This window comes from Eretmochelys imbricata, chromosome 9, assembly GCF_965152235.1.
Source record: "Eretmochelys imbricata isolate rEreImb1 chromosome 9, rEreImb1.hap1, whole genome shotgun sequence".
NCBI lineage: Eukaryota > Metazoa > Chordata > Testudines > Cheloniidae > Eretmochelys > Eretmochelys imbricata.
This window is the reverse complement of record NC_135580.1, coordinates 50,859,290-50,886,885: the sequence shown is the minus strand read 5'-3', so window position 1 is coordinate 50,886,885 and position 27,596 is coordinate 50,859,290. Positions and strand designations below refer to the sequence as shown.

The following is a 27,596-nucleotide window of genomic DNA, read 5'->3' as shown; positions in this document are numbered from 1 at the left end:
TACTATGCATGATATGAAGATCTCTATGGCAAAGTTCGACTTGATGAGAGTGGCCATCATACAGGCCTAGTGGGGCTGGCAGGACGGAGCAGACCTGGCTGTTGCAATACTGAGCAAGCTTTCCAGCGCTTTGGACTGCTGAAATCCCAGCCGGCTGCACCTCGGAGTAGGCCCTGGAGGAGCCATTCTGTCAGGACCAGGGCAGACCAGAGATGCCCCTTGCCTACCTGGGCAGACTGACTGGGTCAGTGGTTAGGGCTTTTGATTGGGCGGTGGAGAGTTTGTGGTGAGATAGCATTCTGGACAGTTAGCACTTGAAACCGGTGGCAATGACCAAACCCCTCCTGGAGCAGGGTGACCAGATGTCCTGTTTTTATAGGGACAGTCCTGGTTTTGGGGACTTTTTCTTATATAGGCACCTATTAGCCCCTGTCCCATTTTTTCAGTTTTTTTTTAACTTCAAGATCTCTCTCTCAAGCTTTATTAAATTGTGACATTTAAGTTGATCAATTTCATACCTATATAAAAAGGGTTTCCCCCACATTTCTTTGGAGTGTTCACCTTTTTCCCTAAACATAAAGCATATTCCTGTGTGCCATGTGCCCAAAAGACTTTGATGCTTGCAAGGTGTTGGGGGAAGGAACCGCCGGCAGGGGTGACCAGGAAAGTTGTATTTTTATTCCCCAAAGCCAGTGAGACAGCATGAGATTAGGGCTGTCAAGTGATTTTTAAAAAAATGAATCATGATTAATCACACTGTTAAACAATAGAATACCGTTTATCTAAATAGTCTTGGATGTTTTCTACATTTCAAATATAGTTATTTCAATTACGACACAGAATACAAAGTGTACAGTGCTCACTTTATATTTTAAGTATATGCACTGTAAAAATAGCATTTCTCAATTCACCTCATACACGTATTGTAGTGCAATCTCTTTATCATGACAATTCTTCATTTGTAAGTTCAACTATGTGTTTTATTTTTGAATTCAGTTTTTTTTAATAATGTTAAACTTTACAGCCTACAAGTCCACTCAGTCCTACTTCTTGTTTACCCAATTGCTCAGACAAGCAAGTTTGGTTACAATTTGCAGGAGATAATGCTGCCCACTTCTTGTTTACAATATCACAAGATATTTATGTGCCAGATGCACTAAAGATTCACGTATCCCTGCATGCTTCAACCACCACTCGAGAGGACGTGCGTCCATGCTGATAACGGGTTCTGCTCGATAACCATCCAAAATAGTATGGACCGATGCATGTTCATTCTCATCCTCTGAGTCAGTCAGATGCCACAAGCAGAAGGTTGATTTTTCTTTTTTTGGTGGTTTGGTAGTTTCCGCATCAGAGTGTTGCTCTTCTAAGACTTCTGAAAACATGCTCCATACCTTGTCCCTCTGATTTTGGACGGCACTTCAGACTCTTAAACCTTGGCTCAAGTGCTGTAGCTATCTCACATTGGTACCTTCTTTGCATTTTGTCAAATCTGCAGTGAAAGTGTTCTTAAAAGAAACTGGGTCATCATCCGAGACTGCTAGAACATAAACTATATGGCAGAATGCAGGTAAAACAGAGCAGGAGACATACAGTTCTCCCCCAAGGAATTTAGTCACAAATTTACTTAATGCATTATTTAACTAGCATCATCAGCATGGAAATATGTCCTCTGGAATGGTGGCCGAAGCATGAAGGGGCATACGAATGTTTAGCGTATTCAGCATGTAAAGACCTTGCAATGCTGGCAACAAAAGTGCCGTGCAAATGCCTGCTCTCATTTTCAGGCGCCATTGTAAACAAGAAGCGGGCAGCATTATCTCCTGTAAATGTAAACAAACTTGTTTGTCTTAGCGATTGGTTGAACAAGAAGTAGGACTGAGTGGACTTGTAGGCTTTAAAGTTTTACACTATTTTGTTTTTGAGTGCAGTTATGTAACAAAACAAATCTACATTTGTAAGTTGCACTTTCACGATAAAGAGATTGCACTACAGTACTTGTATGAGGAACTGAAAAATGCTGTTTCTTTCGTTTGCCATTTTTACAGTGCAAATATTTAATCAAAAATAATCAAGGGAAAAGCTCAGACTTGCAGATGGAAGCAGGACTGAGGAATTCTGAGGGAAGACTGGGTGAGGAAAGTGGTCAGTGGAAGCATGTGACTAAAAGAACCAGGCAGAGGAAAAGACGGGCTAGTGAAGGAGAAATAGAGCTCAAGAACAGGTTTGCAGAGTTTGAAAATGAAGAAGGGGCTCAGCAGGTAGTCACTGAAGGTGGAAGGGCAAGGAAGAAGAGCGGCTAGTCCTACAGGAAAAGGGGAAGAGTCAATAGAGACTACACCAAATATGAGCCCCAGGAGGATACAGGATGGGTTGAAGATGATTACAAGGGAGAATAGGAATGGAAAGAACTTGCAGCCAGAGGGAACAGGGGATAGACTGGAGAATAGCACCATCACCAGGAAAAGGCAGGTCTATGTGATTGGGGACTCTTTACTGAGAAGAACAGACAGGCCTATAACCAGAGCTGATCCAGAGAATAGAAGGGTGTGCTGTCTTCCAGGTGCTAAGATACGGGATGTAGACCTGAGGTTGAAAAAGATCCTAAAGGGAGCAGGAAAGAATCCCCTAATTATCCTTCATGTCGGAACAAATGATACAGCTAGATTCTCGCTGGAAAGTATTAAGGGAGACTATGCTAGGCCGGGGAAGATGCCTAAGGAAATCGAGGCTCGGGTGATCTTTAGTGGGATTCTGCCTCTTCCTAGAGAAGGGCATAAAGGTGTAACAAGATTATGACTATCAACAGATGGCTTAGGCAGTGGCGCTATAAGGAGGGCTTTGGGATGTATGGCCACTGGGAGGCATTCATGGACAGAGGACAGTTCTCTCGGGATGGACTTCATCTGAGTAGGGAAGGAAATAGACTTCTAGGATGGAGGCTAGCAAAACTGATTAAGAGAGTTTTAAACTAGGAATTTGGGGGAGATGGTTGGGAGATGCCCAGGTAATCTCCACGCCGGATTTTAGCATTGAGAGGGAAGAACACGAAGTAAGAAAGGATACAGCCGTGGGTAGGAGAATGTATATAAGGAGGAAGGGCAGTGTGGATACCAGTCTAATAGGTTATACTGGCTGTAGAATGACCGTGCCTAATAGGGTACAGAATGTGAGTGAGGCCAAACAGCAAAAATTAAGATGTTTGTTCACCAATGCAAGGAGCCTAGGTAACAAAATGGAGGAACTAGAGCTACTGGTGCAGGAAGTGAAACCAGATATTATAGGGATAACAGAAACATGGTTGAATAGTAGTCATGACTGGACTACAGGTATTGAAGGGTATGTGCTGTTTAGGAAAGACCGAAATAAAGGTAAAGGTGGTGGAGTAGCACTGTATATCAGTGATGAGGTAGAATGTAAAGAAATAAGAAGCGATGGAATGGATAAGACAGAGTCCGTCTGGGCAAAAATTACATTGCAGAAGAAAACTATTAGAGCCTCCCCTGGGATAGTGCTTGGGGTGTGCTATAGACTGCTGGGATCTAATTTGGATATGGATAGAGCCCTTTTTAATGAAGTAAATACTAATGGAAACTGCATGATCATGGGAGACTTTAACTTCCCAGATACAGACTGGAGGACGAGTGCTAGTAATAATAATAGGGCTCAGATTTTCCTAAATGCGATAGCTGATGGATTCTTTCATCAAGGAGTTGCTGAACTGACTAGAGGGGATGCCATTTTAGATTTGGTTTTGGTGAGTAGTGAGGACCTCATAGAAGAAATGGTTATAGGGGATAATCTTGGTTCAAGTGATCATGAGCTAATTCAGTTCAAACTGAACGGAAGGATTAACAAAAATAAATCTGCAACTAGGGCTTTTGATTTCAAAAAGGTTGACTTTCAAAAATTAAGGAAATTAGTTAGGGAACGGGATTGGACTGAAGAACTTATGGCTCTAAAGGCAGAGGAGTCCTGGGATTACTTTAAATCAAAGCTGCAGAAGCTATCGGAAGCCTGCATCCCAAGCAAGGGGAAAAAATTCATAGGCAGGAGTTGTAGACCAAGCTGGATGAGCAAGCATCTCAGAGAGGTGATTAAGAAAAAGCAGAAAGCATACAGGGAGTGGAAGATGGGAGGGATCAGCAAGGAAAGCTACCTTATTGAGGTCAGAACATGTAGGGATAAAGTGAGACAGGCTAAAAGTCAAGTAGAGTTGGACCTTGCAAAGGGAATTAAAACCAATAGTAAAAGGTTCTATAGCCATATAAATAAGAAGAAAACAAAGAAGTGGGATCGCTAAACATTGAGGATGGAGTGGAGGTCAAGAATAATCTAGGCATGGCCCAATATCTAAACAAATACTTTGCCTCAGTCTTTAATAAGGCTAAAGAGGATCTTGGGGATAATGGTAGCATGACAAATGGGAATGAGGATATGGAGGTAGATATTACCATATCTGAGGTAGAAGCGAAATTCAAACAGTTTAATCGGACTAAATCGGGGGGCCCAGATAATCTTCATCCAAGAATATTAAAGGAATTGACACACGAAATTGCAAGCCCATTAGCAAGAATTTTTAATGAATCTGTAAACTATGGGATTGTTCCATATGATTGGAGAATTGCTAACATAGTTCCTATTTTTAAGAAAGGAAAAAAAGTGATCCGGGTAACTAAAGGCCTGTTAGTTTGACATCTGTAGTATGCAAGGTCTTAGAAAAAATTTTGAAGGAGAAAGTAGTTAAGGACCCTGAAGTCAATGGTAAATGGGACAAAATACAACATGGTTTTACAAAAGGTAGATTGTGCCAAACCAACCTGATCTCCTTCTTTGAGAAAGTAACAGATTTTTTTAGACAAAGGAAACACAGTGGATCTAATTTACCTAGATTTCAGTAAGGCGTTTGATACCATGCCACATGGGGAATTATTAGTTAAATTGGAAAAGATGGGGATCAATATGAAAATTGAAAGGTGGATAAGGAATTGGTTAACAGGGAGACTACGGCAGGTCCTACTGAAAGGTGAACTGTCAAGCTGGAGGGAGGTTACCAGTGGAGTTCCTCAGGGATCAGTTTTGGGACCAATCTTATTTAATCTTTTTATTACTGACCTCAACACAAAAAGTGGGAGTGTGCTAACAAAGTTTATGGATGATACAAAGCTGGGAGGTGTTGCCAATTTAGAGAAGGACCGGGATATAATACAGGAGGATCTGGATGACCTTGTAAACTGGAGTAATAATAATAGGATGAAATTTAATAGTGAGAAGTGTAAGGTTATGCATTTAGGGATTAATAACAAGAATTTTAGTTATAAACTGGGGATGCATAAATTAGAAGTAATGGAGGAGGAGAAGGACCTTGGAGTATTGGTTGATCATAGGATGACTATGAGCCGCCAATGTGATATGGCCGTGAAAAAAGCTAATGCGGTCTTGGGATGCATTAGGCGAGGTATTTCCAGTAGAGATAAGGAGGTTTTGGTACCGTTATACAAGGCACTGGTGAGACCTCACCTGGAATACTGTGTGCAGTTCTGGTCTCCCATATTTAAGAAGGATGAATTCAAACTGGAACAGGTATAGAGAAGGGCTACTGGGATGATCCAAGAAATGGAAAACTTGTCTTATGAAAGGAGACTCAAGGAGCTTGGCTTGTTTAGCCTAACTGAAAGAAGGTTGAGGGGAGATATGATTGCTCTCTATAAATATATCAGAGGGACAAATACCGGAGAGGAATTATGTAAGCTCAGTACCAACGTGGACACAAGGACAAATGGATATAAACTGGTCATTGGGAAGTTTAGACTTGAAATTAGATGAAGGTTTCTAACCATCAGAGGAGTGAAGTTTTGGAATAGCCTTCCAAGGGAAGCAGTGGGGGCAAAAGATCTATCTGGTTTTAAGATTAAACTCAATAAGTTTATGGAGGAGATGGTATGATAGGATAACATGATTTTGGTAATTAATTGATCTTTAAATATTCATGGTAAATAGGCCCAATGGCCTGTGATGGGATGTTAGATGGGGTGGGATCTGAGTTACTACAGAAAATTCTTTCCTGGGTATCTGGCTGGTGAATCTTGCCCACATGCTCAGGGTTTAGCTGATCCCCATATTTGGGGTCAGGAAGGAATTTTCCTCCAGGGCAGATTCGAAGAAGCCCTGGAGGTTTTTCACCTTTCTCTGTAGCATGGGGCACAGGTCACTTGCTGGAGAATTTTCTGCTCCTTGAAGTCTTTAAACCACGATTTGAGGACTTCAATAGCTCAGACATAGGTGGGAAGTTTTTCGCAGGAGTGGGTGGGTGAGATTCTGGGGACTGCATTGTGCAGGAGGTCGGACTAGATGATCATAATGGTCCCTTCTGATCTTAGTATCTATAAATATAAAGTGAGCAGTCTACTTTGTATACTGTGTTGTAATTGAAATCAATATACTTAAATGCAGAAAAACATCCAAAAATATTTAATAAATTTCAATTGGTATTCTGTTTAACAGTGCTATTAAAACTGTGATTAACAGCAATTACATTTTTAAATCACAATTATTATTATTTTTAGTTAATTGCATGAGTTAACTGCAATTAATTTACAGCTCTATGTGAGATGTTTTATTTATTTTTTCAGGAAAGACCCCTACACATTTCAAACCAGCCCTTGTGACTGGCCTTAGCACCTGGCAGAAGGGTTACACTCAAATCCACCCAGCCACCTCTCTCAGCTCTCCTGGTTCCCAGTTCTCTTTCTGTGAAACGGGCTTAAGCGTGCTACTTTGCACTTGTTCATTTGTACATGCTCCAATGCTCTATGGAGGCGAGAATGGCTGGCTGGCCTCTTTTCAGACACAGAGTGACCGAGGCCCAGGAAGAATAAGCCACTCCCACGTCTAGGGCTGCCAACCCCCAGGATTGTCCTGGAGTCTCCAGGAATTAAGATGACGTCATGTGATGAAGCCTCCAGGAATATGTCCAAACAAAACTGGCAACCCTATCGATGTGCCCTGCACAGCGTTCAGCACCATCACTATGAACACTGGTCAGAGATGCTAAAAAAGCAAACAAATCTACACCAAATAAGAGCCAGATCTGAGAGCTGACTGCAGGTCTGTGGGTCAGACAGCCAGTGCTTAACCTACTAGACAACACTACCTCTCAGCCAGTTTGTTGAACTTTTCTTTAGTTGCTTCATATGAAAAATGTGTCTAATAATGCTCTGTTATTGATTATGGTCATTGGATTAGGCCTGCTGTTTGAAACAGGGAGGAGGATTGCCATTTTTTTCCCCTTTTCAATTTTGAAATGGGAAATCAAAATTTTGACCAGCTCAACAACTGGTAGAAATATGAAAGGAGAGGGGGAAATCTGTGCAAACTTTGCCAAGTATTTTCTTTTTTTCCAATTTCAAAATTTCAGTACAGATTTCTGATTCCATAATCTTTTGCCCAGCTCTATTCGAATTGTGCCCCCCAAGCATGGTAGGTGATTGACAAATCTAAAAAGATAGGTCTTTCCCTCAGTAATCTCACACTCTCATTAAGACAAAGGGGGAAAAAGAGAGGACACACCACTTTTAAAAATATATATTTCTGTTGATTTGCAAACTCAAAAGCTCTTTGCCTGCAGTGCACACTTTAGTCTCCTGAGGACTGAAATGCTTTAGTCAAAGTAGGTGTGTGTGACCATCCCTCCCTGTCAATCTCCAAGGGAGGCCACGCCTCCTCACGGTCATACACTCAGAACAGTAATCTGTAAAAGGGGGAAAGTAGCTGTCTCTAGAACTCAGGCTCTCTCGGCAGGGCCAAGCATTAATCTGCCATCAGGGCCCAGGCCCTTAGGAAGGGCAGAGCCGTAAATGGTCTAGCATCCTAGCTCTGGTAGACGGTAGACTAACACATGCCTCCTGGCCTATGGTGAGGAAGCTGCCACCTCAGGGGTGGGGTGGCAGAGGTTAGGGGGACCCAGGCCCACCCGACTCCACTGGGTCCCAGCTCAGGGCAGAGAATTCCACCACGGGGTCAGCAGGGAATCCAGCCACAACATGCTGACCTGCATTCAGGTAGCAATACAGCCAGACTAGAGTCAGCCATCCCTGACCTACTTCCTCCCCTCCCCTGGAGGTGTACCTGAGTCCCAGGGTCATTCTCCATCTCCCTGGGGTACACTGCCAGTGGCAATCCCAGCAGCTCCTCAGCATCAGGCATGTCTGGCAGCTGTAGTGAGTCCTCAGAACAGCAGAGGTCTTCTGCAGGCTCCTGCTCTAGCAGCAGGTTGGAAGCACCTGTCTCCCTCAGCAGCTCCACCTCAACTGAGCTGCAGGGCCCACCTTTTGTATTTCCGGTTCCTGTCCTGCCCTTCTGCTTTCAGCAGGGTGGACAAGGCCTTCCAGGTTCCACCCACCAGGGGGCGTCCGGCTGTTCCCACCTGTCAATCTCCAAGGAAGGCCACACTCCTTGCTACAGTCAAACTCAATCATTGGGCTCAACCCAGAGTTGTTTGGGGTGGAATGCAATGGCCTCTGATGTGCAGGAGGTCAGACTAGATGATCTAATCGTCCCTAAAATATCCTCAAATCTGCCTCAGTGGTCACTGTTGTGCAAGGGTGAGGGGCATCAGGTTGTGGGAACACACTGGGAGGGGGAGCCCCAATAAAGGTATTGAAAGGTGCCATCTGTGTGCACAGGAAGCGAGCTGCACTATAATGTGTGTGTTGAGGAGACAGCGTGTGTACAGGCCGGACCCTGCTGAATGCACGGCAAGGGGATCGCACTGTGTGCATGGCAGGGCATCCTATACCTAGAGGGTGAGCGTGCATACAGGGGGCAGCACAGTGCTCCACTGCAGGGCCACGCTGCCTGTCTGGACCTGCAAGCCCTGCTTGTCCTGGGGTGTTAGTGAAGAGGAAAGTGTGCCCCACACAATGCTCCCCCTCTCTGCACAAGGCAGTGCTCCATCACCACCTGCAAAGAGCCATGAGAGTGGCTGGGCAGAGAAGCCAAGGGTCCGGGGCTGCTCTAGCTGTGTTTCTTGCCCTGTGAGAGAGATTGCTGGCCCCAAGGGAAGTATGCGCACTGCCTATGCCATGGCAGTGACCCATGGAGGCCTGAGGGCAGGCAGTAGCGATGGAGGAGGGTGAAAGCAGAGTACTGGACAGGGGAGAGAATGAAAGGGGAGAGAAGAGGGAGGGTTGATGGGGAAGAGTAGACTGAAGGGCTGATGGCGTGGAAGGAGAGACAACACAGGGAGAAGGGGACAGAGAAATGGAGAGAGGAGGAGAATTGAGAGTGAATAGGAACACACTGGAAAAGCTGAGTGCAAAGGAGGAAAGCAGCAAAGGACCGTGCCAGAGGGACAGGCAATGTGCCACGCTTCCCTGGGAGCGACCAGCAGGAATTGTCCAGACAGCTGGCAAGGATCAGCCCACAGAGCTCAGCAGCCACTGGGCCCTCTCTGCGTCCAGCACTCTGGGTTAAGACTAAGGGCAGTGATTGCGCGGCTTGGGCCTAGCTGGGCGAGACATGTGAGCTGGAGGAAGCCCTGTGCACTCCTGCTCCAGGACGGGGAGGAGGGGTTTTTTCTGCTCCCTTGCTGTCCAGGTGGGGGAAGAGGCTGTTACTGCTTTGGGCAGCTGATTGCTTTTCCAGCTGCAGAAGCTTCTCCCCACAGCCACCTCTCTAAACACATTGTGCCCATGACCGGGGCCGTGCCACAGGCCCCCTTCCCCAGTTGAACTTGCCCACCAGGCCCTTCCCTTACAGCAGCCCGGAAAGCAATCAGATGCTACTGCCTGCCAATAACCAGGGCATGCAGGCCCACCCCCTGCCTCCCTCTCTGTGCTGTAGCAGACCCCCTCTCCTCTGGAGCAGGACTCTTCCCCACGTGCCCCACCCCCAATTACTAATGTACTCACAGGGGGCCGTATCCTTGCAGTGCCTGACAAGCATCACTTAACCTGCCTCACTGCCACGTAATAACCTCATCTATCAACCTGGACGAGACTGTAGGGCCATTGCTGGGAGGGGCTCTCTTTAAGCAGCAAATGTCATTATCCAAAGTCCCCGATCCCCTTGCTTGATATGCAAAAAACTCGCTGGCTCCCCAGAGTCCCGTGCGGAGAAAATGCCCCGCAAAATGGACATTTGTCATGTTCTGCATGCCGATGCATCGCCCAGGAAATGTGAATGATTATATCAGTGGCGGTGGGCCCAGCAGAGCCAGCCTGACACCTCGTGGTACAGTGAGGAAACACACCTCTTCAGGAGAGAGGCCCAGACCAGGAACCAGGGCAGCTGGACCCTCTGGCGGGGAAAACCTGCTGCATCTGAGAATGGTCCCTTGTGGGTTAGGGGGTTTATCTACCTTCCAAGGAACAGTTCACTCTTTCCCTCGTGGAGGTATTCACCGGGGTCGGCCTTACCTGCATGCCTGCTCTAGGCCAAGAATATTTCTGTGCCACCCCAAAGGGTAGAAAGACAAAATGCTGATAAGCGAATGCGAGTGGCTCCAGCCGCACAGGCTGCAATGTAAGTACATGGCCCCAGGCTTCCAGAGATGGACAGCATGCGGTCAGCTTTAATGACACGAGCAGGCCCATTTGGTCCGGGGCACCCCTGGAGATCAGAGGTAGGCGCTCCGGCAATCGGCAGAGGCAGGGCCTTCGCTGTACGCTTACTGGGGGGCGAGACTCTCTCAGTGTGCATACGTGCAGCTCCCAGCAGGATGGGGCCCTGATTTCCTTTAGGGCCTCTCTACACCGTTGGAACACGAATAGTTAACCATGAGCCATACGAATAATTTCCCACCACAGGCTCTGCATGGGCAGGGCCCTGCTTCCACCTGAGCTATATCCTTTTCTGCTGTCCCCCCATTTCTTCCTTCCTTCCTCTTCCCACATCGTTCGTTTCTCTCACCTGTTTGCTCTCTCACCTTCATCTCCCTTTTCTTCCTCTTTCCCCAACCCCACCTCTGTCTGGCTCTCCCTGGATCCTGTCTCTCAGCTGAGTCTCCCTTCCTCCCGCCACGCAGGCACAAGATGTCTTGGTCACAAAGAGGCTGAGCTACCAAAACTCCCTGGCTGCCCCCACAGAAAATGGGGCGGCAGCTCTCTATCCCTTATTGGGATCCTTCCCCTCTTGCTCTCGCTTTCTCGGGTTCGTCTCGACTTCCCCCTCCTAGTTCCTCCACAAGTCTGTCCCCTGTGGGCAGCTCTCTGCTTTAGCATGGCTGGTGTTGTGATGAGGGCTCAATCCTGCCGGTGGGACGGGTGCGCAGCGCTGGAGGAGGCTGGCACGACAGGCACAAGGCCCCGCATGCTACCACCTTTGGTAGGTGGCCAGTCACCATTCATTCACGCAGCTAGTGCCAGTCCCCCAGTTCCATATCCCTGTGGCCAGTGCTCCTGCCACTCACAGCCCGATCCTTGGGCTGCATGTGCCTGCCTCCAGGTGAGGGACCAACTGTAGCTGCAGCCATTGGAGCGAGTGACAGGGGCCCTCTTTGGAAGCAGGGCAGGTGACTGAGGCCAGGAACTGAATACACAGGCCCCCAAAGGCCACCCCAAGTTGCATGGCCATGGAGAATCAGGCCTGGGGCACTGGGAGCCAAGGCTCCCAGCAGGACTAGCCAGGCAAGGGCTGGCACAGGGCAGGGAGGGGAGCACTGGTGCCACGGGGAGGGGAGAGGCTGGCACAGGGTGTAGGGTTGCCAACTTTCTAACTGCACAAAACCAAACACCCTTGCGCTGCCCCAAAGCCCCTGCCCTGCCCCTTCTCTGAGGCCCCACCCTTCAGCCCCCCTCCCTCCATCGCTTGCTCTCCCCCATCCTCAATCACTTTCACTGGCCTGGGGCAGGGGGTTGGGGTGTGGGCTCTGTCTGGGGGTGTAGGCTCTGGGGTGGGGCCAAGGATGAGGGATTTGGGGTGCAGGAGGGAAGAGGCTGGCACAGGTCAGGGAGGGGAGAATGGTAGCAAAGGTCTAGCCCCTAGCAGGAGTGAGGGGTGGCTGCAGGGTGCACCCAACCAGGGCCTGACCACCAGAGCCACACTGTTTGGAAATAAGCAGGACAGGGAGCATTGCATCAGCCACTAGCTTTATTCACAGACTCCACTCAGTTTCCCTGGCAAAGCAGGGGTGTCAGCCCCCGCCGGGGAGCTGCCCCACCCCTCACTCTACAATGCAGCGGAAGGACTGGACAGTGGGGGACACAGCCCCCCAATCAACGGGCTTGCGGTACTCCCCCTTCTCCAAGAGGTACTGTCTGCCCCGGAAGTTGGGGTGCTCATAGAATACCCAGGCCCCCTCCAGCACTTTGCAGGCGTTGATTTCCCGGATGCGGAACTCGTCCAAGACCGAAGGGCAGTCCTCTGTGGATTCGTACATCTGGCCACCAAAGTCCCCCTTCTCAAAGATCTGAATACGGTGCTGGCCTCCACTGGACTGAAACAGGAGATAGAGAGTCACACGTTGCTGGGCACAGCAGCACAGTTCAAGCTCATTCTCCTCTCGCTATAGAAACTGCCAGGCTGAATCAGACCGGAGTCCAGCATCCTGCCTCTGGCAATTGCCAGATGCTCCAGAGAAGGGTAAAGGACTCCACAACAGGCGGATGTAGGGTAATCTACCTCCCAAGGTTTTGTCCTAATCCCTGGTAGCTAGGGATTGATTTACACAGTAGAGCAGGAGGTTCTGTTTCCCTCCCAGAACTCCGAGTAGCATCAGCTGTTATACCACAACCCCCTTGCTCATTGCGCTCCTGTGCAAGCTCCTTCTTCATGTCCCAGTGGCTTTGGATGGAGGCTGCACGATGCTGCTGGCCATGGAGACCCTGGCTTTGCATGGGACTGTGCTGTTTATGAGCATCAAAGGTGGACAATTAAAGGGGCCCCATTATGCTTGAGAGGCAAGAAACCTCCCTTCTCCCCCTCTCCCCCCAACTTCGGGGAACGCACTGATGGGAACGTAGTGACTAGGAGAGGATAGGGGGAGGGAGAAGAGGTAGCTCCCAGGCGTATAAAATACAGGCCCGACCAAAACAATCAACTGGCTTTCCAGTTCACCTGAGTTAGTTTATTGCTCCTCAAGGTGCCCTTGGGCTCCCCCAACCCGTCTGGAGTTTACTGCTGTGCCAGTACCAGCTCCTCCACTGCCCAGAGGCATTAACACGTAAGCATGGCCCTGCAGGCTCAGAGGGTCTGATTCTCCCCTGCTTTACACCTCATGTAGTCACTGGCCCATCTGCAGACAGTGCCAGATGCTGCCATCCTGCTATGCCAGCGTTAGGATCCCCGGGTGGAAGAGACTGGATGAGGGGCCGGGCAGGGCAGACCCAGGCTCAAGGGGGCAGAGCCAGGGCACTGCTGGTGATGCATAAGAGATGCACTTTGGCTGGCACCAGCTGCACTTCAGTGTTTTAAACTGATTCCCTCTGTGGGGGAGGTTGACTGATTTAACCCTTCCGGTGCTGCAGGTTTCAGAACTGGAGCTGCAGTGTGGCCCAGGGCAATAAGGAGTCAATGAGATGGTGACAGCCTGTACTCGCATTTCACGTGTACAAGGCATTATATTTGCTGAGATTTCAAGCACTGAATAGCCTTAAGCGCTACAAGAGTGTTAATTTCCAGCTTCCTGTGCAGCCTGGCCCACCTCATCCCTCCCTCCCTGGTCTGTTACCAGCACCAGCCTGAATGCCACCATTTCCCATAGGGGTGATGAATTGCCTCTCCTCAGGGCAGCCTGTTCCTCTTGCCCTCCCCACCGGAAAGGAACGCTTCACTGCTGCCTTGGATGCGCTGGAGTCCCATGCCCATGTGGGGAAGTTTCCTATAGCTCACACTCATCTAATGCCCCCCTAGCTGAGTGCCCCCATCAGCTGGCTCTTTCAAGCACTGATCACAGTTGAAGGCAGTCACATACCACTACGAGGCCTTGGCATTGGTGAAGGCAGCACGGGAGGCCAAAGACTCTAAACCAGGTTGCAGCTGACTGGGTTAATAGTCAGAATTACAAGTTAAATACTTCCACCCAGTGTTTAATTATAGAATATCAGCAGGGCTCCACCACTGTTAAAGCAAGCGGGAAGGGGCAGCTCTTTGAGACCAGTGGTAGGGGAGGTGCTGTCCTCAGGGGCCCACCCAGCTGTTCCAGAGCCCCTTAGAAGAAGGTATGCTCTGGCTAGAGAATGCTGGAGCAGCTGCTCATGCCCCAGTCCTGCCTCTGGAAGATGGAGGCATGCAGTATTTAATGGGTTAGATTTCCCTCCTCTGGCAGGGGCAATGCTCTGGACACTAGCTGGCTGGACACTGGTTTATCATCTCTTAGTTTACAGTTATTGGTTGCTACAGGGCATCACTGTTAAGCACACCGATTGCCTGCAGCATTACGCTGAGACATGGCCCCCGCACCTGCTCCGTGACCTGCGTTTTTAGGGATGTTCTTTATTCCATACTTAATAGTTCATAGGGCAGCTGAACTACAGAGCTACAAAGCAGCATTTGATCAGATAAAAACATTTCCAACCAAAACATGCAGGACGATGCAAAGGGGTGCTCTATACCATCAGTGAAACACTGCTGAGCTGCGTCCCTTTCAAAATCAGCTTTGGCCTGTACTTTTGATGCTCCTGGCTTTTATTCCCTGCCAGTGGAGAGGGTAACATAAATGCCAGATGAAAGCTTCCCTGCTCTTCACAGGCTAGTCATGGCAATGGGTTCCTCATGCCAGCAGGCAGAGCATAAGTGGCAAAGCCTTCCTTTAAAAGAAGGGCAAAAAAGCCAGCCAAGCTCTGTGCTCTCCTTTGAGAGCCATGGGAGCTTTCAGTATAGACTGAGGAACGGGGATGCCCTGGGAAAACTGCCTGCACTTCACTTAGGGTCCCATTTGCCTGTACTCAGGGGTAGACACCTTAATTACCCTGTCACACCCTGCCAGCCTAAGTGCCAGGCTACCCCACATTCCCTTCCTCTAAACTTCTGGAAGGGAACCAGCCTTCCCGTCCACCTTGTGTCAGCTGTTTCTTTCGCACCACTATTGAGCATTCTCTGCCCCTTGCTGACTCAGCAGGTTGCCCACAAGGTGAGCTGGTGCCAGCACAAGCTGCAGGATAGAGCTCACTCCCACTCCTGTGTAAGAGCGGGTAAGCATGGATTCCTCAGTGAAGCAGGGGCACCACCAGTATTCCAAAGGCCAGGCCCTATGCTCTGCGAGTGCTAGCAGGAGCTACTTAAATGCTTGGATGGAGCAATTTGCAACCAGGGTAGAATGAGAAATCTTAGATCCAATGTTCCTGCATTTAGTGCAGGTGCCTGAGGTGAGACTGTGCTTAAAATTCCCCTTTTGTACTCTCTAGTCTTGGGCAGTTGAGGGACTGCTCCCCATGCTCTGCTAAAGTTCCTGAGAAGCAAGAACAGCCCTCTGTGAGCTGGAGCTGTTCTTAGGAGCCATTTCCACCCACTTCATTGCTCCTTTCTGCCTCTAGCATGGGGCAAAGGGGACTCTCCCCTCGACGAGTAGGGGACGCTGCCCTCTACTAAAAGTCTTGTATCAAAACGCAATTGGCTTTATTTAACATCCTCGCTGTCCTTCCGAGCCCCTGCTGCAGACAGCGAGCTCCATCCATGCAGGCCACATACACGTCATGAAGCAGCTGGAAGTTTGACTGAGTGAAAGGGATGGAGCCTGTGTCCAGCTGAGTCAATGGGGAAAGCAGGCAGCATGCTGACTCGTATCTCCAAACATACTTTGAATCCCTAGGAAGAGGGGGCAAGAGGTTTTGTTTTCAATCAACTTTAACTAGGCAGATGGGGTGGGGGATTTGTGCACAGGCAGGCACCTGCAAGCCCTCACCAGCAGAATGCTCCTCAGGGAACCATCCCCTTACCTACACCCCACCTGTGGGGGTGGGGGACTGAGCTACTGCCTGCCAGCCAACTCCTCTCTCTAGTGCCAGTCGCACTGAAACTGAATGACCAGGAGATCGGTTCTAGCAGGGAGCGGAGTGGGAAACAAGCTACAGAGGTTCAGACAAACGCAGGCTGGCACAGGCCGTACAGCGGAGATTCTCTAAAGCAACTGAGTGGGGAGCACAAATCCCAGGGATGGAAATTCCCAGGGGGCTTGTGCCCCTAACTGACATAGGTGCTTAGGGAAACGTCACCCTGCGTACACACCAGCTGCTGCAAGCTGCGTCTGCAGGGAAAAGGAGCAAGGAGAGTAGAGGAGCAAACTCAAGAAAGCAGGGTACAGAGTAACCACCTCCCCTGTATAAATTCCAAACCCCAGCTGCCTAGAAGCAAACTGCAGCAATGTTATTTCCAAACAAAATTACACCGACACCTCAATTGTTAGAGGTATCCACTGAAACTTACCTACAACCTGCCCAAAGCAAACTGCTGTTCTCACTGAAATCAGTGGGGGAGTTTCTCTTTATCTGTTGACATCAAATTTCTTTGCCCCACTTCACAGGGCCATGGGGAAGCTCAGAGCATTTCCCTCTGTTATGGATTAGACTGAGCTGCAGCAGCGTTTCAATAGAACTTCAGCTACGTACTACATGAAAACACTGCAGCTTTCCTGGGAAGGTTTTCTTACTCTCCCAGCCTTCCCAGGGTTATGGTTTGTTCACTTGCCCCTAAGACTGCAACCTTCTGATGATGCAGAAATTGTCCCATGTGACCTGTTGGAATTCTGTTACCTCGTTCTCAACTATATCTAGGAATATCCCACCCGTGTGTTACGGAGGAGGAGCAGCAGCAACACGTGTGCTTTGGGGGAGACTGGGGAGAGGAAGGGAAGGTCAGACTTACTAAGTGAATGGCTTTGCATGAGCTGAGGCGGTCATTAAGGCCCATCCAGCGCTGGTACTCGGGGTACTCGCCGTGGGTCAGAACGAACATGTTCCCTGCAAAGTTAGGCCGCTCATAGACAACCCAGGCACCCCCCTCCACTCGGATGGAGTTGCAGCGGCTTAGGTAGGTGTGAAAATCAGGGCAGTCACTGTCACACTCATAGCGACGGCCCTGGAAATGCTTTTCTTCATAGAAAGTGATCTGAAACACAAGCAAAGCAGAGAGAGGGGAGGTTCCTTCTCCCAAACAGATGGTGACGGCTCGGTCGATGGCTCTTGGGCAAAAGCAGCGAAGAGTCAGGCTGAGGGGGTGAGAACTGCAAGTGCTGTCACTGAAGCAAGCATGTGTTAGTTGAAACTGCACCATTTGAACAAGGCTGACTCCTTAGCTACTGCCTTTAACATAAAGGCGCATCATTAACCATGAGCAGTTAAAGGGGACTGCCCTGGGAAGAAATGACGAAGCTTATTATTATTAGAATGGTTTGAATGACATTCAAAGAAAGATGCAATAAAAAAAATTGGAGTGGGTGGAGAGGGAAGTGTTGCTTTGGTTTAAATTGCGTGCTGTGGGCCCAATCCTGTGACGCCTCATGCCCACCAATAGTCCCTAGAAGAGCGAGTAGCCCGAGGGAAGGCTAGCTTTTGTAACAAGAACTGTAGGGTTGGCACCGCTGTTTGCAACCCAAACGCCACAGTCCTGTTCTAATTTTGAAGAATGAAACAGTCTGTTTTCATTGGCCACGCTAAGGGAAATGCAAAAAGTAAACAAACCATCGAGAGGGAAAAAGTTAGTTTGGTTCACATCAATTGTCATTTTAATTATTTCAGGGATGGTTAGTAACAGAGGTAAAAACATTTAGGCTCCAGTCGTCCAAATACTGTGTGAAAAGGGCTCCTCGTGTGCTTTAAAGCTAAGCACGTGCATGTTTGCATAATCGGGCCTTATCTATTAACTGCATGATTTTCCCTTTCATAGTTCTCAGAGTCTCTATATATAACACACAGCAGCCTGTTTCCACATCCTATGCTATAGTGCCATAACCTGGCCATCTTTTTTTTTGCCACTGAAACAAAGTTTCAGAAGTGAAATTTGTAAGATACATTTGACTTCCCTAATCAAAGTTTTGTAGTCAGAGAGAACAATTCACTGCTCCTGTTTGCAAGCTGTTTCCCATCCCCCTTCAAACATGATCACAAAGAGAACTGAGAACCCCTAAAGTTTATGTCCACAGGGCAAAGAATGGACTAACAATAAACATCAGTATGTTTAGTCTTAGTGAAAAGAGCTCATAGGAATGTGTAAGGAACACGCTCCTCCCCACGAGCCCTCTACTAAGCTCCTTCACTGCAGGTGGGCACAGATCATTAGTTCAAGTGAGATGTCTCAGCTCTAACCAGCAGGGAAGTGGCACAGCAGGGAATTGAACTCAGGTCTCCCGAGTCCTAGGCAAGTGCCCTAACCACTGAGCCATCCTGCCTCTCAGAGGACACTAGAGTCTCCTGCTCCACAGAGTTTAAGTTACATTAGCAAAGCAGTGAGTGAACCTTTGTCCTTGATCTTTAGTCAGTTACTGTCCACCAGCAGGCTCAGCCCCAACACCACCAGCTGTCAGACAAAGCACCTTTCCCCTTGCTTAGAAGAGCTTAGGTTCCAGAGGTGAAGTAAGTTCTACATGAGCAAATTCTTTTGCCCACCTGATACTGGGGCAGAACTCTGCCTGCCTGCAGTGCCCCATTCTCATGCTGCGATGGGACTCAGAGACAGGAGCGGATGACAAGAATATTATTGCACAGCATGCCTGTGCAGTGTCATTGTGCCCGTTTTACATACGGGCACACAGAGCAATGAAGGGTCACTCCAGCGTGTCCCCCAGTGGGAGCAAGAAGTTCAGAATTTGGCTGTATGCCCAGGGTCACTCAGCGAGGCAGCACACAACTGGGAACCAGCACCCAGGCTCTCAGTCTCATGCACTTTGATCCCTAGGCAGAACGTAGGGTTGTGAGCTACATCCCTGTCTGGTTTAAACCTGCTACGAGTCCAAAGTGTAGGGCCTGCTCCCACCCACACTGAAGTCAGTGGGAAAGCTGCTCTCAACATCCCTGGGTACAGTACTGGAGTCTGAGGGTAGGTCTACCCAGCATTTTGGAGCATCAGACTTGGGCTTGCCGGGCTCACGCTAGTGCTCTAGAAATAATGGTGCAGACAGCACTTTGAAGCCGCAGCTCGGCTAGGGAAGGGTGTGGGCTTCAGAGCCCTAGTGGCTCCTTCAAAGCACTGTCTGCACAGGTATTTTTAGAGTGCTGGCACAAGCCCTGCTAGCCCAAGTTTGTCACCCTGGGCTGGGAGGCTCACTCTAAACATACCCTGAAGAAGCTCAAGTGTCTGGGCAGTGCCCTCTTTGGCAGCATTACACATTTCACACAACTGGTCTCCCCCCGCCTGTGATCAGAGTCAGGCATCAGCATCCCAGCAGCCATGCTGTACTTCCTTCTCGACAGCCTGACTATGGAGCATACACTGGTGCTGGCTGCTAGCTTTGGAACTCAGATGCTTTGCAGACACTCAGGGCATCTTCCCGCAAGCTTGCCACTCTCTTCACGGCCCAGCAGCTCTCCCCAGTAAGACACCGAGGAGAGCATGAGGCACTGGGGCACATTTGAAAGTCTCCCCAACAGCCACAGCATTCGCCTCCCACCTCCGCTCTCCTGATGTACTGTAGTAGAAAGAGAAATATCCAGTGTGAAGAAAAAGGGAGGAAAGACCATCTTTGTCACTCAAAATACAGCCCTGTATTTTAAATAGTCGTTTTATCTCTCTGAGCGAGCTTTCGGTTTGAAAAGCTCCTGTCCCCAGTGGAAAAGCCACGTACATTTTTGAATCACTTGCTTTTTCATTGATCTTCTTTCAGAGAATTAACAGACTATTCTACCACTGTGCTAAATTCTGCTCTATTACCCTAAGCTCCTGCTACATTTCTGCCATGTTTGTAAACAAGAGCAACTTCCTAAGTTGCATCTTGTCCCCTCAGAAGGATACACAAACAAACTTACCCTGGTTCCTGTTTTGGACATTTTCCGTTCTAGACACTACACCCCAATTGCTGCAGGAATTCCAGAAGCAACTGCGAAGGGCCAGAATCTGGGAGGCCCTTTTTATAAGGCTCCTTTTGTACCAGACATTCGCTTTGTCATGAAAATGGGATCCAAGAATTAAGTCAGTGATGCTAGGGCTAGGGATTGTTTCTAGAAAAGCAAACAGGATTAGGGAATAAAGGGAGGCTTCATTGTACGCTTTATTTTTTTGCTATTGCATCATCAGGGCAGAATGGTCTGCTGAGTCAGAACACCAAAACAGTCCAACTAAGAAGCCTAGGGGGATGACACAGTTTGGCTGCTCTCTCTGCTTTGAACATTCCAATAAAAGATCACCACCGACTAGGATCCAAGGTTCCGAGGTCCTACGTCCCTCTGTAAAAAGGAACCAAGCCTGTGAGAGGACATTTTCTAACTGTTGCAAGGTGCAGTGGGGAGATCATAAACACATGCTCAGCTGAAAGGTGGGAAGAGAGCTGGAGAGAATGGCCTCTGCTTAGAGGACACTATCTGAAAGCAAGTAACAGGAACGTCTGTGCAGCAGTGATAACACTGACCTGGGGCAGCGTGGCCTAGTGGATAGAGCATTGGACTGGGACTCATTCTATACCTGGCTCTGCCGGTAGTCTGCTGGGTGACCTTGGGCCAGTCACGTCTCTCTGTGCCTCAGTTTCTCCATCTATAAAATGGGGAAAGAAATACTGACCTGTGTAGAGTGCTTTGAGATCTAGGGATCTCTAGATAAGACCTAGGGCATTATTTCTATAGCACCCTCCATTTGAGGGGCTCAAACTGCTGTTAAGAACATTAACAGACATACCCGAAGGAGGGATTTTTATCCCCATTTTACGATGAGGAACGTGAAGCACAGAGGGATTAAGTGAGGTGTCCACAGTCCTACAGGAAGGACATGTCAGAGTCAGGTACATCCTCCTTAGGGACACCCTTACACTGACGCGATGCACTGGGCTAGGTAAATACTTACCACAATCAGAGCGGGGCACAAAGCATGGAACACAGGGGTGCAGATGTCTGTGCCCCCAGAAGTCACTCTGTTATAACTATAAACACCTCTCCAGCTATTGCTGGCACCACTCCAAAGGCTTAGAGAGACAAAGACAGCAGATGAATTTGGCAAGCAGCGCCTGAACCATTCCGCTGTTATTTCAAGTCTGTCAGAACGGATCCATTTCATCCCTTTGATTCCACACGCTGCCGTCTAAACCAGCACACCTTTAAACCCTGCCAACTCCAGAGGCACCCTGGGGCCAATAGGTTGAACTAGATATCTGCCCAATGGCATTCCATTCTCCTTCCTGCCTAATCCTTTAAGTATCAGGGTCTGTGGCTTACACACACTGGTTTTCTGCTAGCATGTGAGGCCACTCACCACCATTAATCCAAGAGTTGTTTATGAAGATTCCAGCATCCAGCCTAGGACCCAGCTTCCACTGAAGGGAGCTACAGTGGCTCGGTATATTAATCCCAGAACTGGATTCCCTTTTGCTATCCCACGTCCCCCATTTAAGTGCTGAGTAGGTGCACATCAGAGCCAACACCTCCATTTCTTCCCTGGGCCTAGGACAGACTTCCACTTGGGGAGGGGGTGGGGGGAGGGCAAGGGATGGGGGAAAGGGAGTTTGCTTGAGTAAGTTGTCCTGTGGGGGGCAAAATTGTGACATTACAAAGCTATGAGAGTCTGTTGCCAAATTAGATTTTAATCATCATCCTGCAAAGGTGTAAGACAGAATCATCATCACCACTTTGGATTGGATAGTAACCTGAGGGTGTAGCTGGGTTTGTCCCACACCTCTAAGAGCCACGTCCAAGTCTTACCTTCACTTGTTACTCAGGCAAAACAAATGCCCACTGATGGCTAGGAGAGTTTTGGCTGAACACCAGAAGGCTAGATCACCAGCTGCTGTCAATCAGACATCACTCCTACACTGAAGTCAACGGAGCTATACCAATTTGCACCAGCTGAACATGTGGCCCCACTGTCTCTCTCAGACCATACCTCAACCCCCTTCTCCCTCCCACTTACTGGCTCCAGGAGCCTTCTGGAAATGCTGACTTATGCATGCATAGTTCCAGATGTCATCGAGGCTAGCACATCAGATCCTTTTATTTTCCTTGTGCTCCACACATTTGGTTTCTCTGTTTCACATTTGCCAGTTGGGTGGTTCTGATAAACATCTCACTATGTTGCATGCAATCAATCACGCAGCAGCTTACCTCGTTTGCCTCACTAATTGTGACCTGGTCACTCAGACATACCCCACAAGCCCCTGGGTCAGCTGACTCGAACGTGAGGGGCATTCGCTGAGGGGCTAAAAATTGCAGCGTAGACTTCAAGCTCAGGCTGGAGCCTAAGCCCAAATGCTAAGCTGACTCAGGCCAGCCGTGGGTTAGTTTTTATCCCCATGTGGACATACACTTGGAGACTGGTTGTCTTGAGAGCAGGAAATGAGGGTGAGACCCACTCCTGCTGATTTTCAACTGTGGGAAGCTGAAATATTGATGACAAGAAACGCTGCTCAGATCAAACTACTGTCATGTCAGGGATGCCATGGCTGATACTATACTCACTGACCTCCAGGATTGAGATGTCTCACCCACTGTTGCTAAGGGAATTAACGTTCCCCCCCCCCCCCCACATGAAATATGACCACGTTTATATGTTATTAGAGCATCACAGGAGCTAGAACCATAGGTGGCTAGTGAAAATATTCTTTGTGGTGGGAAGAAATGAGTCAAAACAGTCAGATGCTGCTCTCCAGTGCATGTATGCAGGTTGCTCTCTCCATCCCAGCCTGTGTGCAGGGGAGGGCTGGGGAGCAATAGGAAAGTGAGCAACCCTCACACGCACAGGGCTGAGCCTAGCTCTCCACTCTGGCCTGTTGACTCTCAGGATTCACAGATTTGCTGTGGCAGGCTCTTCTAAATGGGAGGGGGATGAGTGGGGGGGCTGTAACAGGAGGAGGTTTTGTGAGGCTTGAGTTTATTTGGGGCAGGAGGACAACGTTGGGTGGGGGGTTATTTGGGAGCTGGATGGCTGTGTCTGGCTCCTTTCTCTGCAGCCCCTTCCCTCTTGCTCACTCCTGCCCTGCCTGGCACCAACTCCAGAGCCAGTTCTGCACCCAGGCAACAGCTGAGAGGGCCTTGCCCCCACCACAACAGCACTGGGCATGGCTGCACTCAGGAGGGACTCTGCACCACGCGGGGACCTGGCACACCCTTCTTGCTGCTGCCTCTAGCGACTTTCCTGCTTGTCCTGCTACTTGGCAGGCAGGCAGCTCCGTGCCAAGCCAGCTTGGAACTGCCAGAGGCAGAGCTTCACCCACTGAGCTGGGCTAGGGTTGCTCAGATCTGGGGGGCTGAGCCCCCTCAATCCTTGGCCACCTCATTACTGAGAAATCTTTTCGTAGGAAACATGCCTGACTTGGCTTAAAATTCCATTTATTGACATTTCACAGAAGCAAGGAGGAGGCAAAGAAAAAGACCTAGGCAATTTCATGAAACTTCATCCTTTAAGTGCTAACGCCATCTCCACATAGAAAAATACCTCGAGTTCATTTTACACACTGGAGAGAGGGGAAAAAAATAAATCAAACATTTGATTATCATTTATGAAAGGGAGTAACAAGCTCTTCCCCAGACAGGTGCACACAACAGCCTCATGTCCCTGTGGCCAGTGTCACACCAAGGTGAGTGCCTTCGCAAGATACGTACATGCCCAGAATTTTAACTAGGCACCCACCCTGCCTAAGAGGCCCACAGCAAACCGCAGGCTTGTCTTTGTATCACCGTTCCTTACCACGCAATCCTTCATCTGGTTTCCTCCTGAAGCCAGCTGGAGTTGATGTACCCCAGGTCCTGGAAAGGAGCAAGGTGATGCAGTGATGTCTTGAACAGGGCAAAAAAAAGTGTCCAGCTCATGCTGATGCAGAGGTCCAGATATCCTCATTAATTTGCAACACCATGGGAATGTCTAACCAGCATGACCTCAAAGTATTCACTGGAAACCACTGTCAGCTTGTCACCATCCATCTTCACAACTCTGTAACAAAACACGAGTTCACTCCAACCATGCAATCCAACAATTCAGTGACTTCCCCTCCCCAGGCCAACAGCTTGCTGGAGAAAAACCCAGAGCATGATCAGTTTCATTTAGCAAACTATTTCAAATGTGTGGTGATTGTATCCATACCATGGGCAAGTGTCTGGCTCCTTGTGCATCACCACTAAGAAATTCAAGAGATTATAAGGGAAAGAATTCTTTGAAGTATCATGGAAGTGGCCGCTAAGGGCTTGTCTACAGAGCGATTAATCTGCAGAATTAATGCACAATATGCAAGCTGCACTAATAGTGTGCACAGGGGCTGGCCATGCCTTCTTTCAGTTTGCATCTGTGTGTCCACATGGCAGGGGCTTCCTGTGCACTAAGCGCTTGGCATTCTCGGAGGGTATCCCACAGTCCTTTGCTTCAACGCTAAGCAGGGTGCATGCTGGGGATGTTCTCACTGCATGCAGTGGGATGCATAGAAGGCAGCAGTGGAATTCCAGGACTTGGAGTAAATTCAAAAACATCCCATGCTTCAGCTCTCTCCAGCCCATCATTCCCCTCTTTCTGGAGAGGCGAGTGCCATTTGCAAATTGCTGTCAGCCAGCATGGACCCAGCAATGCTCCACACCACTATGCTGGCAACTGCATACAGGTAGAGGCTGTTTGGAATGTAGTTCAGCTCTCGAGCTGAGTGACTTGGCTTTGTCTTTGGACTTCTGCACTACTGAGCAGATGTGGCGGCTCCAGCAGCAGCTCCTTTGGCAGCAGGTTGGGCAGTGGTGGAGGAACAAGGACGAAGACAAGGATGACAGAGCAACTGCTACTACTGGAGCTGTTCCTGGAGCAGGAACACTGTGCAACACCTTTTCAGGGCTTGGGAAACCAGTGGGGATTGGTAGGAAAGGATCGTTCCCTAGACCTGGGATGACCAGCAGTGATGAGAGAATTTCAGGATGGCGAGGACTATCTTTTTTGATATCTGCACTGAGCTAGCCCCAGAGCTGCAGCGGCAGCATACCAACATGTGGTGCCCAAACCCATAGACATGCTGGTCGCCAATGCCATGTGCAAGCTGGCCACCTCCAAATGCTACTGGTCCATAACCAGCCAATTTGTAGTATTCAGGAGAAAGTTGATGGCTTTTCAAGTGTGGGGTTCCCAAACAGCATTGGGGCAACTGATGGGATCTACAGGCCAACTGCTTGTCCCCCACACCATGGCTCAGAGTGTATAACCAGAAGGATATTTCTTTATGGTGTTCCAAGGGCTGGTTGATCACTGTGGCAGGTTCACAAACATAGGGTGGTCTGGAAAGTCCCACAATGCTAGGCTCTTTCAACACTCAGCTCTAATTATCTGAGTGAATAAAGGAGAATTTGCCCCCAGCATCGTTCTGGATATTAATGGTGTGGGAATTGCTCCAGTTATCGTGGGAGACTCTGCTGCTGCTGCCCTGGTTCATGACCCTATCACCTCAGTAGCTGCAGAATGACAGCAGAGTGTGTACTTGGCCACCTGCAAGGAAGGTGGCACTGTTTGTGGAATAGGTTAGAAGCTGGAGAAAGAAAAACCCCATGCTGCAGGTTACATTTTGCGCAATAATTAAGATAGTAAGTGAGTGGGTGGGAGTTTTTCCAATGGGTGGGAGGCTGAGATGAAGACACTTGCTCAGGGGTCTGAGCAGCCAGCAAAATGCCCAATGGAAAATGGAAACAGTCAGTGCAGGCTATGGCTCCTGGAGTTTCAGGCCTGAAAATGTGCAGCTATACATCCAGCTGTTATCCCAAAGGGAATGGATTGTGAGCTGTGCTGTTTCTTTGATAGGTGGTAGATGTGGCAATCCTTATTTTATCTTGTCTGTGCCTTTACCCTTTTGTAAAAACCTCTGACTTAGTCAAAATGAATGGACTGCCTGTATAAAGTGCATCACTGACTCTTTCTGAATGGATTTTTAAACCAGCAGAAATGAAGCTTTAATTAAACAATGAAACAAAGCTTTAAAGTGACAGTGCAGTGGACGGCAGACTACAACAAGAGGTGAGTACACGCCTCGTTGTTGCCTCTTGTTCTTGGGGTGTCTGGTGTTGAGTGGCAGGGCTCGAAGTTATCAGGGGCACTGGATGACTCAAAAGAGCTACGTTCCCAGGTGCAATTGCTCTCGCTGCCCTGAGCTTGGGTCAGGGAGGAGAGGTAACGTGACCAGTGCGCCCAGTGACCGCTCCAGTAGAGTACTGTACCAGGGTTGTCGAGGCCACGCTGGAGCTATCAGAATTACCTTTGCCCCCTCCCTGTGGGCCTTGAGCATGAGAGGGAATGGGGGAAAAGGCATAGAGCAGACGACCTCTCCAGGATAGCAAGAATGTGTCCGTGAGGGAGCCTGGGCTGTGACCCTGGAAGAAGCAGAACAGTGGGCATTTCCTGTTGCGTTGGGTGGCAAACAGGTTGACCTGGGGAAACCCCCACCTTTGGAAAATGAGGTGTATGACATCTGGTCAGATGGACCACTCGTGTGTGCAGAAGGACCTGCTGAGGCAGTCCGCCAGCATGTTCTGAATTCCTAGGAGAAAGGACATTTCCAGGTGAATGGAGTGGGTTATGCAGAACTCCCACAGCTGGAAGGCCTCCTGGCATAGGGGAGAGGAACGGGCTTCCCCTTGCTTGTTGATGTAAAACATGGCGGTAACTGCTACGCACTGGCCTTGTACTCAGGCCTGAAAGGCCTGGCAGGCTAGGTGCACCACCCTCAGCTCCCTGATGTTGCTATGTAGGGAGAGCTCGTCCTGGGACCACAGGCCCTGCGTCTGGAGGTCTCCCAGATGTACCCCCATCCCAGAGCCGACATGTCCGTGTCAAGGGACAAGGAAGGTTGAGGGTTGTGGATGGGGATTCCTTCATACACTGCCCAAGGGTGGAGCCACCAATGGAGGGATGTAAGGACCTGCCCTGGCACCGTGACCACTGAATTCAAGCTGTTGCGCCCCAGGTAGTAGGCCGAAGCAAGCCATGCCTGCAAAAGTCTGAGCCACAGCCTGGCATACTGGGTCACGTAAGTGCAGGCAGCCACGTGGCCGAGGCGACTCGGGCAACCCTTTGCTGTTGCGGCTGGGAATTGTTGGAGGCTTTGAATTATGTCTGTGATGGCTCAGAATCGGGACTCCAGTAGAAGGGCCTGCGCCTGATACAAGTCTAACACTGCCCAAATGAATTCTATTCTTTGGGTTGATTCCAAGGTCGACTTCCCCAAGTTGAGGAGGAGACCCTGTCGAACAAATGTGCACCTTACCAAACAGATTTGGGATTGCACTTATCCCTTGACAACTGGCTGCTCAGGGGCCGCACTGAGATAGGGGTATATCTGCACCTGTTGTCGACGGAGGAAAGCAGCCACGACCAGCATGCACTTGGTGAACACTTGGGAGGCTGTTGAGAAGCCTAATGGTAGGACAGCGAATTGGTAATGTTTGCGGTTGACCACAAAGAATAGGAAGTGCCAATGTGCGGGACGAATTGCTATATGGAAATACGTGTTCTTCATGTCGAGGGCTGGAGAGCAGTGCTGCGACCTGGAGCGATGCCGCAACCTGGAGCTGCGC

General features: G+C 49.2%; 2 protein-coding genes across 5 annotated transcripts in view; both read right to left on the bottom strand.

Moving 5' to 3' along the window:
- Positions 1–12,093: 12,093 nt before the first annotated feature.
- CRYGS (crystallin gamma S) lies at positions 12,094–23,904 on the bottom strand. Its single transcript, XM_077827352.1, has 3 exons — positions 23,755–23,904; positions 16,801–17,043; positions 12,094–12,436 (listed from the first exon to the last, which is right to left on the bottom strand). The coding sequence occupies exons 1-3, from the start codon at positions 23,902–23,904 to the stop codon at positions 12,164–12,166; spliced, it is 666 nt and encodes a 221-aa protein (XP_077683478.1). The 3' UTR covers positions 12,094–12,163.
- The window catches only part of TBCCD1 (TBCC domain containing 1), a 20,164-nt gene continuing 15,943 nt past the window's right edge, over positions 23,376–27,596 (bottom strand). For 3 of the 4 annotated variants that reach the window (XM_077827349.1, XM_077827348.1, XM_077827350.1), the window contains exon 8: positions 23,376–23,997. The gene's annotated coding sequence lies outside the window, so the exon portion shown is untranslated. The remainder of the gene's footprint in view (positions 23,998–27,596) is intronic. The other variant, XR_013347197.1, reaches the window with a different exon arrangement.

What these genes read in the sequence shown, in the direction of transcription:
- CRYGS (XM_077827352.1), bottom strand. Translation starts at nt 23,904, where the DNA reads ATGAGGATATCTGGACCTCTGCATCAGCATGAGCTGGACACTTTTTTT. An exon ending in ACCAGATGAAGGATTGCGTG is followed by an intron (nt 17,044 to 23,754) that starts GTAAGGAACGGT and finishes CTTGTGTTTCAG; the next exon opens with ATCACTTTCTATGAAGAAAA. An exon ending in CATGCAAAGCCATTCACTTA is followed by an intron (nt 12,437 to 16,800) that starts GTAAGTCTGACC and finishes CTCCTGTTTCAG; the next exon opens with TCCAGTGGAGGCCAGCACCG.